The sequence below is a fragment of the Triturus cristatus genome, chromosome 3_2 (assembly GCF_964204655.1).
Source record: "Triturus cristatus chromosome 3_2, aTriCri1.1, whole genome shotgun sequence".
Lineage (NCBI taxonomy): Eukaryota > Metazoa > Chordata > Amphibia > Caudata > Salamandridae > Triturus > Triturus cristatus.
Window position 1 is genome coordinate 649,490,283 of NC_140584.1, and position 20,222 is coordinate 649,510,504.

General features: G+C 43.0%; 1 protein-coding gene across 1 annotated transcript in view; it reads left to right on the forward strand.

Moving 5' to 3' along the window:
* The window catches only part of KANSL1L (KAT8 regulatory NSL complex subunit 1 like), a 3,005,708-nt gene that overhangs the window by 1,230,586 nt on the left and 1,754,900 nt on the right, over window positions 1-20,222 (forward strand). Inside the window, exon 8 of the mRNA XM_085647079.1 lies at window positions 2,087-2,224. Coding sequence (XP_085503205.1) covers window positions 2,087-2,224 — 138 coding nt within the window. The remainder of the gene's footprint in view (window positions 1-2,086; window positions 2,225-20,222) is intronic.

Sequence of the window (20,222 nt, forward strand, 5' to 3'; positions counted from 1 at the left end):
GTGCAAATTTAAGCATTTTAATCTAGCCTGGAATAAAAGGCCATTTTTAAACTACACTAGACAGCTTTTTAGTGACTGGATTGCACCAACACTATTGTTATATCACTTCTTGCTTTAAATTCTGTATGGCTCAGCACAGATTGTTTTAACCGAGGATGAAATTTTGTTTGATTATTGAATTTCATATATGCTATTTTTGTCGTAGCTCTGTTTCTGGAATTAGATATTACATATTTTAACTTTATATCAAAATGCAGATTGCACACAGACACTTTAAGATGTTCTTGGGCCTTACATAATATTAATAGACTGGCTTCTATATTTTTTTGCTTATTATTCTTTACTTGTTTTAATATATTATGCCTCTTTCTTTTGCTTTACTTGTTGTGCTATGTGTTACACTTGAAGCAAGAAACAAACTGCATCCGATTGTTTCTATAATTAAATGTAATGAATTCAACTGTTGATGTCAGGAAATAAGTTTCTTCAGGCCTGTTGGACTTAATTAACTACTGATAGTGTATGGTGGGAAAGATTGCACATGAATATATTACGGCTGATAGTATATGTGCAAAATGTAGATTTTATGGTATATCATGGCTTGTGTGTTCTATTTTAGCTGATTCTTACTGTCTGCTGCTCTGCTTCTTATATTGGGTTTGTATGGCATGGTTTTATTGTTTGATGATGTTCCTTGCAACTGTTTTAAATAACACAGCAAGATAACTAATAAACTTGAAACTCTCTGACCAGTCCTACCAGAATTTAATACATTGACCATCCTTTACAGTCAAAAGCAATGTTGTGTGTAGACTGTAACACATTGATAAATGGATTTTATATCAGAATATTGTAAACAAAAAATTGCCTGAAAGAAACATCTTATCCTAAATATTGTTTACAAAAATAATACCTCATTAAGAGTTAACCGGACTATATTTTTGTAAGTGATATTTAGGACACAATATGTCTGTCAGACGATATTTGTGGTACCAGAATTCTTACATATAACGTGATAGATGTATATAAACCCTACTCTAACCGGTGTTGTCTGTTAATGTTGGCGTCCATAACATCTGTGCCAGTGACTTGAAAAAATGAAAAGTTACATTTTTTCAGAGCATTACATTCATGCCAACTACCATCCAAACTTGGCCTCTGTGATGGATATTTTATATTGGGCTGCATTAGTAGAACCTAGTAGCTGACAGACTTAAGGCCTGATTTAGCATACAGCGGACGGGCTACTCTGTCACAAATCTGTCAGCTATCCAGTTTGCGGTATTACAAGTGCATTATATCCAATCGCACTTGTAAAATGGTGGACGGAATATATGTCACATTTGTGAGGAGTAACATATCCCCCCGAACTCTAAATCAGGTCCTTAATTACTTTGATCCAGAGACCATTTTGTATTTTTGTCCTCAAGTTCTAGTAATGGTAAATCCTGTATACACATCCAACTCAAAAAAAGAAGCAGAGAACATGCTGCATTACTCGTAATCTAATATTTGGCTTTCGAAACAGAAACAAAAGAAGCATTGGCAAAGTCAACAGGCTCGCCTACAAGATTTTTTTTATGTCACGTTACACAGCAGGGAAGTTGCAGTGGAGCATGATAGAAAGTAAAGGAAAAAAGTGCTATGGCTTGGTGTCTGACTCTGGCTGCATCATAGAGCTTTATTTTTCGCTCTCAGCTGTGCTGTACAGCAGCCGCGCTACTGTACATGACAAAAAAACATTGACAAAGACAACATCTGTCTCACAGGCGAGACCTATTGGCTTTGTAATGCTTGCTGGAAAACGAGTGAACCAGTCTGTGTGGTTGTGGCCTCTCTCTAAACAGGTTTCTTTGCCTCTAATAAAATGTGTTCTCCTAAATAGACAAAGCATTTAAGGCAGGTAAGTGAATAGTTGAAGACAGGTTGCAGTTTCTATCAAGGTGAGAAAACCTGTACTCAAGAGAACCAGAGAGCAGGTTGAGATAGGCATACTCCTTCTATAGCCTTTTTTTGTAGGTTTTAAGAAGGATTTAATATCACATTTGCAGTTTCATTATTTTCATTTATCTTCTCATCATTGTAGGATCTGAGCAGGATAGTAAATCAAATAAACAGTGGGCTGATGGCTACACATCCTGTTTCAAGCCTCATGCCAACTTTGATCTTCTCAAACAATTTTCCGAGCTAAGACAGAAGAGGCATGCAAGTGAGACAGACACAGGTAAAATGACTGAAATAACTAGTAGAATGCATTTTATTGTCAGGACCAGACTCTATATATGCAGCTATTTAATGCAGAGTTTTATAGTTCATTATTTGATAAGAAACGATCAAGCCTGCGGGTGAATATTACAGGATATAATCTATTTGCCACTTGAAAGAAACATTCTATTGTAATTAAAAATTGTCTGAATTGAAATTTGGTAGGATATTAAAGATAGTACAGTTCAAATACAGGTTAACAATGCGGTTACTCATCCTGCCTTCACTTATGTAGTTGACTAACATATGTAAGCCGTTTCTGTTTCAACTGTTTCCCTCACCAAACATCCCTTAGTTTATAATCCTGAGCAGGTCCTCTATTGAAAGAATTTGATGGTTATTTCTCTTGTTCTTCACAATTCGGGGATCCTTTCTGTTGGGCCTAGTGTCACATTAGGTTCCTTCCATTGTTTAATTTTTTTTTATAAACTTTATTTAACATTTTCACAGATCATTGAACAATTCCATGAAATATGGGCAGTTATCAAATAACAAAGAAATATGGATGTTACAGTCTAGGTAGATAGGCAGTACGCTACAAGCAATCATGGCAGGACATCAAAAAACAATCTAATAAAAACTCTCATATCGCAAGTCCACCTCAACCTCAGGTGATGCTATGTGACTACGTGTGTGACAATTTACACCAGCAGGCCAAATTATTCCCTCCCGGGTGCACCCCGCAACCAACAAGTATATCTGTGCACTACAACAAAGAAGGGCAGCTTAGATGCTAGTGCTGTTTACCCAACGCCTGTAGGGACAATGCCCTGTTCCTGCTGTGTAGTGGGTTCTGTTTGCTGCGTGGCCAAGAAGTTTCTAAATGGTGCCCATATGTCTTTGGGTCTGGAGGAGGGAGAGGAAGTGGATGCATACAATTCACTTTTCATGGAACACGTGGCTAAACTATTTAGCCAACCTTTTACTGATGGCGCTGGTTTCCCACCCCAATAAGTGGTAACTTCTCTTTTAGCTAGTAACAGGCTGATGGCGACAAACCTACGGATCTTGGGAGGAAATTGCGCTACATACCCTAGCAAAGCGATTTCAGCTAAAGGCACCATCGGGACAATTACCATATTACTTATAGTGTTGTGAATTTGAACCCAGAATGCGTGTATACGCGGGCAGGTCCATGCCAGATGGGCGAAATCCGTGTTGGGGCATTGCATTTGGGGCAGTGATGGGGCCTAGATGGGTCAATTCTATGTATTTTAGATTGAGTAATGTATCTCCTATGCAAAACTTTTAAGTGTATTAATTTGTGGCGGCTATTAATGGAAACATTTTTGGTTACTGAGCAGCAGAAAGACCATTGCTCATCTGTGATTGGAGTATCAATATCTGCTTCCCATGCGGTGCAAATTCTATCATCGTTAACTGGGATGATTGCCGAATATGCTTTGTAAAGTTTGGATATCAGGTGTACCCCTCGCTTGCTTTCGATTACCATGGTAAGTGGAGTGAATGACGGAGGTTCAAGCGGAAAGTCAGGGGCTACTGTACGTAATGCAACGCGCAATCTCATGAGAACAAATTTTTCCAAGAATGTGGTCTCGGGAATCTGGACTCATCAGCAGGATCAAATATATGGCCTTCAGGAAATAAATCTCCCATTTTGACGATATTGAATTTGGAGCATGTACGCTGTACAAGAGTTTCACCCGTGATAGAAAGCCATTTTGCATTTGGGAGTGGAAGTGCGGAAGAATAAAGGATAGTGGTGCAGGTGATACGCCGTAATTTCTCCCATGCCCAACTGGCCGTGGATGCTGTCTGGATGTCCTTGGGGTCTCTGGGGAAGCCTATAGGCAAGATTGATGCCAAGGAGTCTGGAAGGACCAGATCCGATTCTGGCCGTAAATAGGGAATTCTGGCATCAGGGTGGTACCACGTCTGTGCAAAGCTGTACTGAGGCAATAAATAATATAGCTGCATATCTGGGACACCATATCCCCCTCTATCACAAGGTAACGTCATGGTTTGCCATTTTACCCGGGCACCCTTGTGGCCTCGGATTAAATGGGAGCGTAAAGTCAAAAAGAAGCGATTTGGCAGGGGAATTGGAATGTTATGAAATAAATACAAACATTTAGGGAGTACGACCATTTTGATGAGGGCCACTCTGCCCGCCAAGGACAGCGGAAGCTTGAGCCATTTGTCTACTTGTGCCTCCAGGGCGGAAATAGCTTGCCCGTAATTTAGTCTAATGATTTGTTCAGTGTCTAAGTGTACGTGTATGCCCAAATATTTAACAGATTCCGTGCACCATTCCAACGGGAACTCCAGGTCCCATCTGACTGTGCCCGCCGTGAGAGGAAAAATCACAGATTTGCGCCAATTAATGCCCAGCCCTGAATATCTACCAAACCGCAGAATTTCTCTAAGGAGAGGGTCTAGATTAATCTGCGGCTCTCGGACATACAATATTGTGTCGTCCGCATATAGCTATACCAACAGCGGGCTCATGTTGAACTGTAATCCTCTGTGCAGGTGTTTTTCTTGAAAATGACGTATTAATGGGTCCATTGTCAGAATAAATAACAGTGGCAACAATGGGCAACAGGTTTCCTTCCGTTAATAGACATGTAGGAAAATCAGTCAGAACTGGATGTATGATATTTATTGCAGTGGGGCCATTTCCTAGTTGGGCATAAGTTGAGTCTAGCAAAATAAAAAAATGATGGACGGAATTCTGAACATTGTTAAACACTCACCCCCAGTCACAGATCTGTGTTAAATCCATCGTTTTTTTGCTCACCATGCCACCTCAGTTTGGTCACAACCATTTGAAAATCGGTCTTCACCCTGCTCTCCATGGGAACAGTCCAGCTCGAACTGCCAGGTTAGCTTAAATCCACTGGCATTGTGAGCATGAGACCCACTTCTGGTCATACCCTTCCCACTTACGGTGACTATAACAAAATAAAAAGATGTTGGACATGTTCAACATTCCGTCCATCAATTGTCCTTTTTGCATATGTTGAGTCTACCGCCTATCATCAATAATGCCTTACAGTACTGATTATGCATCATCAAGGTAAGCAGGTACGGTGTTACAATAGTAACTCTTCACTCCCAAATGTAAATTACCTTGACGATATTTTATAAGTTGTAATTGTGCAATTGATACAAGTGGAGCTCAGTATTTTTGATTTCAGTATTTTACATACAACAGGTTAGAACAAAAATAGTTCACTTCCAAAATCAACCAGTGGCTCCCTTTCCTCCAATAGATCCCTCCCGTCCTGAACAAAAATTCCTGCTCCCTCCTCTTCCTGTACGTAAACAAGTGAACCATACACTCAGTTGTTCCTTACTGGGAAGGTGGGAGGGACCTTGAAAGAAGTCGAGGGAGTAGGACTAGGAATAATGCCATTTTCGGTAAGTAATAAACGCATTAGCTCCTGTCCCTCCCTCACCTTCCTCCTTAACCAATGAGTCATCGCAAGGAAAAATAGAATCTGGCCATCTGTGTAATAAATACCCAACTTTAATAGAGTGCCCAGAACATATACAGAAATGCCTCTATTCCCTCATAGAGAACAAAACTATGTGACCTATTACATTATCCAAACATACCAGCTCAGCAATCTGATAGTGTCCAACAAACGTAGAGGAAGTGGACCAAGTTGTTGCCCTACAAATCTCGATAACTGAAATCTCCTGCAATTCAGCCACTGTTACCACCAAACTGCACGTAGACTGCCCCTGAACACCCAGTATAGGAACCCTATTCTTCAGCTCATATGCAAACAAACCCATATACACCTACTCAAGGTAGCAGTAGATGGTTTTTCTCCTTTCTTAGCAGCACCAAAATGTACGAATATTGTGTCCCCTTTACGGTTCCACAGCAAAGACTGCCTCACGTCCAAACAGTGCAACTTGCACTTCTCATCTGAGGATGGCTCTGGACAAAATGGCGGCAGGATAACCTCCTGCCTGACTCGCATGAAAAGCTGAATTGACTTTACCTATGAATGAGGGAACCAGAACCAGGACAATGCTGTCTTGAAACACCTTTCAGAAAGGAAACTTACAGGATAAGGCCCCCATTTCCCCAAAGTGCATGGCAGAATTAGTGGTCACTAGAAAACAATACAAACTGCAGATTCCAAATAGGGAAAAAATTAACTGGTCTAGGAAGCATGTTCAACAGTCCCTGAAAAAACATCGGTATCAGCCCCCATCATCTTTTAGATTCTGCCAAGAACCATGAAATTCCTTACTCACCGCCCACTGAACCTCCAAAATGGTGACCGACAGACCCAAAATAGCACCATCCTGTAAAAACTGCATAACCAGAAATAGATTTGCTACCGAATCAGCTAAGTACTTTCGGAGTTATAGATTTTTGTGGTATTAGCAAAAATAAAATTAAAATTTTGAGGTAGGAGCATCAAACGTGATAATGTTATCCTACGGGAGAAACATTCACTTCATAGAAATACTTGCAAACGGTTCACAGGGTTCTATTCCAGGACTTAAGGGGCTTAGGAGACAAGGTCCAGGAAGCCACCAGCAGTTCTGTTTTACCTCCCCTAGTGAGTCTGGGTGCAGAGGTGTTGGTCACGTTGGTAGCACCGAGCGCTAGACGGTAAAGTCAATTGAGAAGTACCTGCAAAAGAAAGGCTATCAGTGGGGACTGGGGGACCAGTCTGGCGAACCCTAAGGGGGGCTCGACTCTTGAGGGTCTCTGGAGCACGAAGACACCATCAGTTTACGTGGACCCAGGCTGGGGGCTCGGGTGCAGAATTGTTTTGTCCAGTGGGTCATTTGAGCCAGAGGCTCTCAATTGGCATCTGTGACCTGGGGAGGGAGAGAAAACAAGACTGCAGGGCCTCTCTTGGTGATGACCTTAGAGATCCTGATGTACCTTGTTGGCACCATAATGTTGGCAGGTTAATGTTGGCATTGGAGGGGCGTGGCCAAGATGGCGGCTGGAGCAGTCGCAACCTCAGGCGCTACAAGTCCCGCCTTTTAAATAATCCTTGAAAATTGTCCTGCCGGCCCAGCTGCCACATGCCAGAGTGGTTGCCCCGAGCCTACAATACATAGGTGGACTGGATTGGTATGAAAACACTGAAGAGCAGCCGATGACGCCCGGGAGAGGAGACCAGAGAGATCGCGCCTGTGGGTGCGGCCTGCCACTGTAGTGGCAGCCTGCATCGGGGCCTTGCGTGGGGAATGCGGAGGGCCCTTCCCTGCATATCGGAATCTTGGCCGGAGCTGGGAGCTGCCGCTCATGCGGGCAGGTCAAGCCGTTGCCCGTTTAGGCTCCACAGGCGCAAAAACAAAGCCGTGGGTGGGACCTGACAACGGGGCCCGCGCTGGCACTCCAGGCACATGCCTCTGGGTGAGAATCATAGGGCCAAGCCCGCAAGTGCACCCGGAAATCCAGAGCTGAGACCGACATCGAGGCCTGGTTGGAGGATAGTGCGAGCGGCCTGCTGTGCAGGGGGACCGCCGACAAACTCAAGAGCCTCCCGGCAGATAGGACCAAGATGAGTCTTCAAATGGTATATAGGTGACAACTGTGCTGGACGTTAATGTATGTGTAGTGACGAAGGAGCGGCAGCATAGACAGGTGTCACGAGTTGTAGCTTCTTTATTATAGCAGGATACAGATTAAGCTAATAGGACCCACAGCGGAGTCACCTGTTCAGGACGAAGTGCAGGGAAAAAATACCCAGAGAGAGGCAGGATTCTAGAAGGACAGAAGGAGAGATAGAAAGAAACGAAGGGCAAAGGATAGAAAGGGAAAAAGGAAAAGGAGAAGAGAAGACATTACAACATCTTCCCCTTTACTGAGAAATTAGGACATAACAAAATCATTATAACGTAGTGGCAATCTACAAATTCTTCTTAGTGGTAAAACAGAATGAGTGGATGAAGGAACATTAACAAAGGGAGGTGAAACATCGGGATCATAATTTTGGGGAAGAGGTTCAGCCATACGTGAATTTACATCAGAACGATTCACAGTGGTGTGAGGTGTTTCAAGCAAAATAGAATCATCTGAATGAGATGGTTCATCAGTTTTCATGTGAATAATAGCTTGTTCATTGGGAATAGGAACAAGTCTACTCTTGTTCCACCATCCCCTGTCTTGCAACAAACAAGCACTTAGGCCAACCTTCTCAATTTTGCAAGGGGAAGTAAAAGAAGATTCACCGTTTTTTGACTCCAAATGGTTTCTTTACGAGGACCCAAGAACCAACAGTGAATTCTTTGTTATGAACATGTTTGAGATGATCATAGTAAAGTTTTTGCTTGTTCTGTGCTAATGAGACAGATTGACGTAGAATGGTATCGCTACTGACATTTGAATTATCAGAGACTGAAGAATGTCGCTGTAGCCAAGAAGGTAGTAGTTTAGTGCGGCATTTCCTGCCCCTTAACAATTCAAATGGGGTGAAACCAGTAGTGGGATGAGGCGAATTGTGATAGGCATTGATCTTGTCTTTAAGGAAAAGATTGAAATCTAGACTTGAAGAAAGAGCAGTTTGAATGCCCTCTTTAAGAAAGCGGTTTGCTCTTTCTACCTGACCGTTGGTGGAAGGGCTATATAAGGCAACTTCAAGGTGATGTATGTCAAAGTTTTTCAAAAGGTTCTGCATGGCAGTGGATACAAAGTGAGTGCCATTGTCAGTGACAAATTCTTTTGGGGGGCCTTCAAGGGAGAAAACATTCTTGAGGAACTGTAAGACAGATTGGGTGGAGGCAGAATCAACAAAAGAAAATCCACTTAGAGTAGTAGTCAGTTCAGTTCATAAGGCTTTATTCAGAGCTTAAAAACAAAGTCCATAAAAGCACATACATACATAAAAAGCTTCATCATTTTAACAATCAAACATATAAAAGTACATTAAAACAGTTTTAAAATGACAGACTTGGCCTTGCTTTAATGGCCCATAGAAGAAAAGTGGCAGTGAAAAAACAGACATCAGGTGACGGGTTAAATAACAGTTTCATAGTGTCTTTTACAGTCCTAACTCCATATTTCCTAAAAACGGGTTTTAAAAAAGCTGATCGGATATTCCCGTAAAATGAACAGAACAATAAAAAGTGCATAGTGCTTTGTACGGTAATATTGTCACATGGGCAAGGACCAATTGGGTGTTTCCTAATGCTTGGAAATGCCACCAGATGATGAACAATACCAAAACGGAGTCTTGTCAGAACAAATCGATGAGAGGATCTGGAAACAAAACTCAAATACGGTTGAAACCCTGTCGTTTCACTAAAACTGCCATAAAAACGACAGGTTGTTAAATTACCACTGGTCCTCCCTCGCTTCTCATTCCTGTGGTTCATAAAAGTAGATTTCAACTCATTTTTGGTCAAACAAGAGGCGGCATAATGATCCTCTATTACATTAAGATCATAGATTTCAGAAAAACTATCAGAAACAAATTTTACCCATGGAATCTTTAAATGCTTATCGGTAGAGAGACAATCTTCGATAATAGCTCTATTTAGAGAGGTCTCTTCCTTTACCCATATTGCACGCCAAAGCATAAGCGGTCTAAGGGCTACATAGTCTGAGAGATGTTGAATTCCAAACTCCCTATGCACCAGGTCGGTAGAAGCCGAAGTGGGTAGACTTAAAAGTCTTTTAAGGAAGATATTTTCCTCCACTTGAAGACTTCCACTCGGGGCGTGCCCCCAAATACCAGCACCATAGAGAGTAATAGAAAGACACCTCATTTGGTAAATTTTCAGCATATCCATGAGCCGTTTATCCCCTAGTTTAGAAGCAAACTGAAACACCCCATGGGCACTTTTCGCCATTCTACCCCTTACATAGTTGATCTCGTTGGACCAACTACCTGATTTGGAAAAGGTGATACCTAGGTAGTTGAAAGAGTCCACTGTTAAAACCTTTTGTCCTTCGATGAAAAAAGAATGTGGTTTTTTACAACTATTACCACACTCCATGACAAAGGTTTTTGATTTATTGATCTTCAACTTCCTGTCCTTAATGAACAGGGAAAATCTGTCCATTAGACGTTGCAGGCCGATGGGAGTCCTAGATAAAATAACGGCATCGTCTGCATAAAGTAAAACAGGAATATGAAAATCAGGGGTTTTAGGGGTATCAGCCGCTACAGTCTTTAAGACCGAATCAACCTCGTTAATAAAGAGTGTAAAAAGCAGGGGGGCGAGTACACATCCCTGCCTGATACCACGCCTAATAGGGAACTTAGGGGTACACTCCCCACCCGAGCCGTAGCGTACGCTAGATCTGAGATTGGCATAGAGCCGGGCCAAGAAATGAACAATGCCCTCCGGGGCTCCCATTTCCAGAAGTTTCTCCCATAAAATCTTGTGATTCACCATATCGAAGGCACTGCTCAGATCTGCGAAGCAGAGAAAAAGAGATCCTTTCTTGGCCTTCGTATATTTCCCTATTAGAAGTTCAAGGTTGAGGCAATGTTCTACTGTTCCCCGTCCCTTCCTAAAACCATACTGAGAGTTAGCCAGTATATTATTAGAATCAGCCCATTCTTCGAGTCTAACCAAGAGCACCCTACTCATGATTTTCACGGAGGAATCGAGAAGGGAGATTGGACAATAGTTCTTGGCATCACTCCTCTCCCCCTTCTTGTATATTGGTACTATAATAGATTCCTCCCATGTGGGTGGGACACCGAGGCAGACTGCTGCATTAAACACGATTGTTAATAACGGGCCCCAGATCTCAGGTTCTTTCCTGTAGACATCAATGGGCACCCCGTCCGGCCCCTGGGCCTTACCTCCCTTGCTGGCAGAGATACTATCCTGAACCTCAGAAATGGATATATCTAAAGGAATGGCAGACCAGTCATCTTGATCTACATCCGAGGATTTATTCGACTCGAAAATCATGGAAAAATGGGAGACCCAACTTTCTACGCTAACGTTAGCAGTCAGCTCAGGCATCTCCTCATTTTTAAGAAATGGACGATTAACGGTTGCCCAGAAAAGGGAGGAATCTGAGGTTTCGGCCGCTTGATCTAACTTGTCCCAGGCGTCTTGCCTTAATTCGGCCTTCCTGTTATTAATTGCAGACTGATAGGTGGCTCTAAGTTCCCTTACCAAATTTGTGTCTCTGGGTTTAGCAGCAAGTGCCTCTTTGAGACCCTTAAGTGCATTAGTACTTGCATGGTCGAACCATCCCCTTAGCCTGCACGATTTGCCTTTTAGGAACACTGTAAATTTAACATCAATAATAGTGTTAATATTAATAAACTTAGGGATAGTTACATCCGTCGATTCTTTGCTCTCTTAGTAGTAGTCAATAAGTACCACAAATATTTCGAAGTATTGGGTAGAAGATTGAAAGGACCAGCGAAATCCAAGGCAACTTTCGCCCAGGTACTGTCAGGTAAGGAAACTGGACGAAGAGGATTTTGCGTGGTCTTCCAATGTTTGTCAGAGACAATGCATTGAGGGCACAAGTCCACAAAAGAGGAGACTTGAGAATTCAAGGAGGGCCACCAATAGTTTCCCCTGAGTTTTTTACATGTGGCAGTAACTCCTAAATGTTTATCGTGTGCTATGGAAATAAGCTTATTCCTAAGAGAAGAAGGAAGAATGAAACAACCATCTCTAATACAGAGATAATTTTCAAGAGACAATTCAGAGGAAATTTGAGCATAGGGCTTTAAATCATGAGGCACATTGCGAATGGGAGGCCAACCTTTGACAATAAATTCAGACACGTTTTTCAAAGTATGGTCAAGGGAAGATCCGCCTTGAATGTATTTAATAACAAAATTATATTCTTGCAGTTTTGAAAGAAGGCATACAAGGCGGGCAGAAGCTTTGCCTAAGCCGTCACCTTGTAAAAGGTAGACAAGGGGTTTGAGATCAGTGTAGATAGTAAAATGACTACCCCACAGGTAGGTTTTGAATTTGGTAACAGCCCAGACACAGGCTAAGGCTTCTCTTTCTATGGTGCTGTATTTGGATTCAGCTTCGGATAAACTTCTTGAAGCAAATGCGACAGTGTGATCCTTACCAAAAATTTGCTGGCCAAAAACAGCACCAAGACCATTTAAGCGGGCATCAACTGTAATGGTGCACTGGTGACCAGGAACAAAAGGACTTAAAGCAGGAGCATTGACAACTAGGTGTTCGATCTGTGTGAAGGAAGTATTGATGTCATCGGTCCAAACAAAAGTTGTGCCTTTTTTAAAAAGAGATCTCAATGATTGAACATAGGAAGAGTAATCAGGTACAAAGCGAGCATAATATTCGCAGAGACCCAGAAAAGAATCTAAGGGCATCTTTGTCAGGAGGAGGCGGAGCTTTGACAATGGCCTCAACATTGCAAAATTTTGGTTTAATGCCCTCCGGAGTGATGGTATGACCTAAATAGTCAATTTGTTCAACTAAAAATGTACATTTGTCCAGTTGAATGGTAACACCTCTGGCATTCAGGATGGAGAAAACTTTATATAAGGTGTCCAAGTGAGCCTCTTTGGTTTCGGTAAAAACAAGGATATCATCCTGAAAGGCTTGAACGTGGGCAACATCTTTAAAAAGAACATCCATGACCTTTTGAAACACTGAGGCTGCGGAAGCCAAACCAAAAGGTAGCCTTAAGTACTTGTATGCCCCGAAGGGAGTGACAAAGGTGGTGAGTTCTTGAGACTCAGTATTTAAGGCTATCGATGGTAGGCAGAATGCAGGTCAATAGTGGAAAAATATTTAGAGTGGCCAATGTTGGAGAGCATTTGTTGAATATGGGGAAGGGGATGGGAATCAATGATGATGTTGCGGTTTTAGGACCTGAGATCCACACAGAGGCGAAGGTCACCATTCTTCTTTTTAGCAAGAACAATGGGAGACACCCATTCAGAGGAATCGGTAGTGGCAGTAATGCCATCCTTTGTCAAGTTTTTGAATCACTTTTTAAGGTCAGGTTTAGCATTAATGGGAACGGATCTGACTTTGTGAGTGACAGGTGTGGCATTGGCCGTAAGTCTAATGACATGTTCGAACCCTTTGATGGTGCCAATGCTATTGCTAAAAACGGAAGGGAAGTTGTTTTTAAGGAAGGCAAGCGGATCAGTATTATTAAGATTACTGTTGTCGATAGAAAGAAGGGGAACATCTCCTAGAACAATGGGATTCTTATGGCCTGGTTTTAAAATAATAACCAATTTGGCTGGGTCTCTCCAACCCACCAAATATCTGCCTTTGACTGCAACGTAAATTTTGGTTTCAGTGGATCTTCCCAGAACTTGCAAAGAGCCAACACAGAAACCAAGAAGATCAATGTCCTTCTCACCAAAAGCTTTGGGAGAGATATCAGGAGCTTGAAGGGTAATGGAATGGCCCCATAAGGTATAGAAGGTGGTATCAGCCAGTACAGTGATGGGGGCTCCAGATTCGGCCATGACTTGTAAGGATTTTCCGTTAATGAAGGCTTGGAAGAGGAGACGCTCATACACAATGGAATTCAAAGGTTCATCGATGGAGAGAAGGAGATTAGTAAAATTACTTGTGCAGTCAGATGAATTGCAGGTCGAGGTAGAGGGAGATTGCAGTTCTACATTGTGAATCCTAACATTAGGAAAGGAACATCGAGATCTGCAAACTTCTTGAAAATGACCTGTCTTTTTACACTTACTGCATTTCTTTCCCAAGGCAGGGCAAGAAGGAAAGTTTCCAATGTGGTTTTTAGAACCACAACGATAACAAAAGCTGCGTTTAAAAGCTTCTTTGTTAACTCTGATGGCAGAAAGTGGAGCTGAAAACTCAGAATTTTCTGAAACATAAGATATGGGAGAATGACCTTCTTGACCTGATAAAGCTTGGGAAGAAATTATAGAACGTTCAGTACTTTTTCCAATATCGATGACTTCTGAAAGGGAAGGGTTAAGACAAGTATGAAGACGTTCTTGTCTCTTTTTAGAAAAGCAATTGAAAACAAACTGGTCTCTGATGCAAATGTCTACGCAATTTGCCAAATCACAGGTAGAAGCCAGAACACGAAGGGCAGCTGTAAGACATTACAGTATGACGGGCGGAGACGCGCCCTCTACCTACTTTCCACCCCGCTTCACCAGTTTCACTACTGCCTAGCTTCTCTGCTGTATTACAACTCATTCAGTCTATCATCTTTCTCTTTCCTTGACTTTAATATGTTTGTCTGAATAGCTGTGGTATAAGTGTGTGGAATGATTTAATTGGTGGATGAGTGTTGGCTGTAATTATATTTTGGATGACTGAGAGTGTAGGGTATGTATGTTAGTTGGGAGTGTCGATCAATGCTGCAGTTGTTGACAGTATACAATCAGACCATAACAACAATATTTTGTGTTCTGAGATATATGATACTGATGTCAATGTAGTTATAATGATATTGTATAATGGTTTGGATCTGGGAAGTGGGGAGGGAACGCAGGGGGTTACAGGGATTGTAAATGAACAAATTGTTGGGACAGTGTTTACCACCAGAAGTGACGGTGACGGGCCACAGAGCGGAAATGACGGGTCCGGGTGCAGATAGCCAGTCAGATGGGACAATTTAATATAATAACATGGAATGTGAGGGAGCTTAACTTGTACATTAAGGGATACCGAGTACAGACTTGCCTGCGCAGACAATGGGCACAAATAGCAATGGTGCAGGAGACCCATTTATTAGATCCTGAAATCCAAAAACTACATAAGAAATGGAGAGGGCAACTATATGCTTCCACATTTTCCACATATGCAAGGGGGTACTAGTGTGGGTAGCACCCCAAGTCCCCTTTCAGATGCATAATTACACAGCAGATGTAGAGGGCAGATATATAATGATACATGGACTATATGGAATGGAGTTCTGCCTAGTCAACATATAATCCCCAAACATAGACGGAACTAGAAAACTCCTCATCACATACGCAGCAATACCCATCATCTGGGCGGGAGACTATGCATAGATATTTGGTGAGAGACCCACCCAGAGTCGCAGGGATATACCTGCTTTACGCCAGCACGGGAAGTCTACAGTAGCTTAGACAGACTTCTCCTCTCCGGCGAGGCCATACCAGCTGCCATATAGACCTGTATCCTTACACGATTTATTTCTGCCTGCGCCCCAGTCCTTCTTGAGTGGGGTCCAGTTCGTGCCAGGTCGAAGCTGCCCATTTGACGGCTAAGTCCTGATGTGCTTCATAACCCTATGTTCCGAACGGAACTTGGATAATCGATCACTGGATTCTTTAACTCGAACTGGTCCACCGCCAACCCCAGAGGAAAAGAATTGGACTCACTTAAAGTGGTGATCCGACGGGAGCTCCTGTCCAAATTTGGGGGGACGGGACGCAAGCTAGAACGAAACTTGAAAGAAGCGGAAGACAAACTGTCCCACTTGCAAGATAGACCACAACTGCCACCACCACATAATGACTCCCTATTGCGGGCACACCGCCAGGTGAGTGAAATATGGGCCAGACTCTACTGTCTCACCTGGTGGGAATATCTCAAGCTTTTATATAAAGAAGGCGACAAATCAGGAAGACTCCTAGCATGGTTACTGAAGAGGGAACGCCCGCCTCTGCTGATCCTTACGCGAACACACCTGGATAGGACCGTAATAAATACACAGGCAGTAATTAATAGCTGTTTGCACGATCACCTAGCCACAATATACCTTGAACTCCCAGAGACAGTACAGCTCACCAACCTTGATTTCCTCAGGGACATACCCCGCCCTCGAATTATGGGAGAACAGGCACACGTCATAGAGCCAGCAATTCAGTTAGATGAATTACGCAAGGCTGTGTAGAGAATGGCCAGATGCAAAGCCTCAAGTCCAGACGACCTACCAGTAGAACTTTAGCAGACTTACAGTGACATAGTACTTTATTATTAGAGACCCTGCAAGAAGCTAAGGTAACTGAACTCCTTCAACAATCTATGAGAGATGCCAGCATAGTTATGCTCCCAAAACCAGGCAGAGACGTGCGAGACCTGGGATCATATAGGCCCCTATCAATCCTGGACATTGACGTAAAAATACTAGCCAAAATTCTCACCACTCGCCTCAGCCTTGTCGTGTCCCACCTGGTCCATTAAGACCAGTGCGGATTTATACCTGGAAGGGGAATGCACATGAATATTCGCTGCCTCTCACATGCGCTCCACTCACTGACTGGCAGGGCCGATAGGGCGGTAGTAGTCGCCTTCGACATTGAGAAAGCATTTGACACCCTATGTTGGAAATATCTATGGAAGGTTCTCAAAAAATTGTACTTGGTAACAAGTTCATCACTTGGGGGCAGCTGTTATACCAGGGGCCACGGGCTCATGTGCGCATAGGGGGCCAAATATTGGAGTGCATAATTATTGAAAGAGGCAGCCGGTAAGGGTGTCCTCTCTCCCCATTACCCTTTGCCCTGCAATGGAGCCATTGGCGATCCGGTTGCAGAGAGATATGATAAATGGGGAATCACAATTGATGGCCACACTCATGTGGTATCCCTATATGCAGATGATGCATTACTCTATACCCGGCAGCTGGAAGAGGCGATACCAGCTCTATTAGGGGTACTGCACTCATTTGGACAATCATCAGGCTTCCGCATAAATCATCGCAAGACCGTCATCTTCTCCTTGTCCCCCCTGATGCAGGTGACTGTACAGGACCTCACACGAGTAGAGTTCACCTGGGAGATCGACCATTTTAGGTATCTCGGCATGCAAGTGACACACCGGCCCGAAGATCAATTCACCCTAAACATAGGGACTGTAATTGCCAATCTGACGGAGTCAATCTGGTTCTGGAACAAACTTCCCCTCTCCATCATGGGACGAGTTGCACTGGGTAGAATTGTCATGTTGCCTAGGTGCCTGTATGCATTACAGAGTACATTCTGTCATATCCCAAATTCTATGTTCGCTACCCTGAATAAGCTGTTGGTCTCGCTGGTATGGGCTGGAGGCTGAAGTAAGGTGAAACATGACACACTCAAGCTAGACACGGATTCAGGGGGGCTAGGCCTCCCAGATTTTAGGCTGTATTACTTTGCTGGACTGTTACAATATGCTGCACAGTGGTGCATGGATGGGCACAACATAGAGAAAGCATTACTAGCAGGCCGTAGTACAGGTTCGGACCTGCCAAAGTACCTGATGATGGGCGCCCGGGTCCCCAACACATGCCCATTGATAATCCGACAGGTAGCAGCAATCTGGGAACAGGCGGTCTCTCAGGTTATCCGCAAGGCACCTTCTGCAAACTCACTTCCCTTACAATGGTTGCGGGGGTTCTGCCAAATCCAATCAGTTACGGATATCTCCAAATGGCACGAAGGTGGATGCTCGACGGCCGGAGATCTATTGGCTAATGGGACCTTCCTGACATATGAGGAGGCGATGGAATGGTACCAAATACCTGAAGAGCACTTCCTACAATACACTAAAATATCCCACACAGTCCGTGGATGAGCCGACAGGGTTGCACACACTGCTGCTCAACCCAAGGTCCTCTAGAGGCCAATCTCCCACATCTACACGGCCCTTAAAGAAGAACGCAAAATTGAGACGTCCCTGATAAAAGACAGGTGGTCTGAAGACCTAACAATCCCCCTTATGGAAGGGCATTTGCACAGGTGCGGAAGGTGGCTAGCAACGCTAGGTTCAAACTGACCCAGTTCCACTACCTACATCGCACCTATTTGACACCTCAGAGACTAGCTCGTTTTAACCCAGAATACCCTTTCCACTGCTCCCGGTGTGGCGCAGACCCTGCAACTTTTCTGCACATGACTTGGACATGCATCCGACTGCAAAGGTGCTGCTGGCATCAAGTCATCTAGATACTCCGTGCTGTCACAGCGGTTAGGCTAGAACAAACCGTTAAACACTGCCTACTGGGCGTCCGCCCCATACCAAAAAAAGGAACATGCACAAGACACAAATTTGCACTCCTAGGCTTAGTACTGGCCAAACGGCGCATTGCGATACATTGTACTCAAACCCTCCCCCCAAAGCTAGATACATGGTTGTCAGACATGCGGGAGTCGGTTGTACCAGAAGAAAACCGTCTGAAAACAGTACCCACAGACAAGAATTGTGAGAAGTTGGCCTGGTATATGCTGGTCACTAGTTAAAGTGGCCTCCTTGCACCAGTACAATTCGACTCCTATGGTAGGTAGGTTTAAGACAACCTTTTAAAGAAAGCTATCCTAGTGGTAGCTGTGGAAAACAGCCTTCAGGCTAAGTCTCGGAGGAATGTAAAGCACCTTGTTTTACCTTATAATCTCTTGAATTACCAAATGAAAAGACACCACTCAGGTATATATATAAAATATATATGTATTTATTTCTAGACACACTCTACTAATCTCTTTATGAGATTAGAAGTCAGGAACATATGAACAAATCAATGTTTAACAACAAATTAAGCACTTATATGGCTGGGGCCCTAGGGGCGTACCAGACCATATACTAAACAAGCATTTGCAATGCAAATTGGTCTTGCATTTGTCAGAGTTATACGTATTGGCGATGTTATTGACAATGTCTTTTACCTATGTGTTTTGGATTGGAGTGGATGTATGTGCTGTGCAGTGGAATTCTGTGGGTCGGATTGGAATTGTTAGTTGTGGAATTGTGTATGGTGGAATGTGTGGAGTGGATTTGTGTAGTGGAATTATTTGATATGGTGAGTAGTGGAAAAATGTGGATAGTATTTATGTGGTATTGACGTACTGGAATTATGTGGAGTGGGATTGTGTGTGAGAGTAATTATTTGGAATTGCATTTTGTGTTGTGGAGTTTAACTATGTGGTGTGAATTTTGTATCATGATGTGGAATTCTGTGGTGTTAATTGGACGTATATGGTGTGTTGCATAATTGTGTTGTTGAGTTGAAATATGTGATTTGTTGTCTAATTATGTGGTGTGGAATGGAAATGTATAGAGTTGAATTATGGGAAGTGGAAGTGTGTGGCGTTGAGTAAAATTAGGGCAGATTGGAATTATGTGGCAAGGTATGAAATACATAAAAACATGGATCCTCTACATTGAGATACACGCACACATATATCTCACCATATTCAGTGGATTTCAACCACCACCACGGTAGCCGCTCACGAGCATTGAAGAAATATACGATTCCAACAAACGAAGCGGGTACAGTGGGATGCGGGTAGTAGTTTTATTTTTTTTAAAACAGTGCAGCGTACAAGCAGGAAACTACCAACTGATCTCTATACATTCACTGAAAGAAAGAAAACAGGACGACAGGAAACTCTAGGCAGTGACCAGCATAAAGGTTTAACTCAAGCTGTGCCTATCAGCGAAGGCACACCAACAGACACAAGCTGTGATTAGCAAGAAAGTGTGACCCACAGCAATGATAACCGTGCATACACTCTTCCAAAAGGTAGCTGAAGGTGAAATAACGGCCGTGCTCAAGTTTAACAAGCGCAGCAGTTAAGATAATGAATCTCTGCCAATTGTTGAGAGCGCGTGGGCAATATCAACAGTTTAAAAAAACTCTCATAGAGTTTTATTTATGTTTTAAAAAAGGAAGAAAAGAAAAAAGCATTGTTATTTGTAATATCAATAGCTTAAACATGCCTAAATGCGAGACCTAATGCATTGCAAATGCTTGTTATTGTTTACAACTTCAAACTTTGCCCAGTGTATTTTCCCATCTATTTAAGAATGACTTCAGACTTTTTTTTATGATACATTCCCACCTTATCCATTACATTCAAAACCTACGAATGGAGACACGATCAATGGCGTGTGACAAAATACATTATCGTTACAGGGAAGATAAATAATGGCAGAAATAACAGAAGCCATCAGTTAGGTGATGATTGATAGCCCTCAAAGAGTCTCACAGATTCCCCCAACACTAAAGATATCTGCTGTCGTGAGCAGGCGGGAAGACGCTTGCAGTATTCCACAGCCCGTGCCAATATGATGTAATCACGTTCGGGATAAATGAAGTGCAG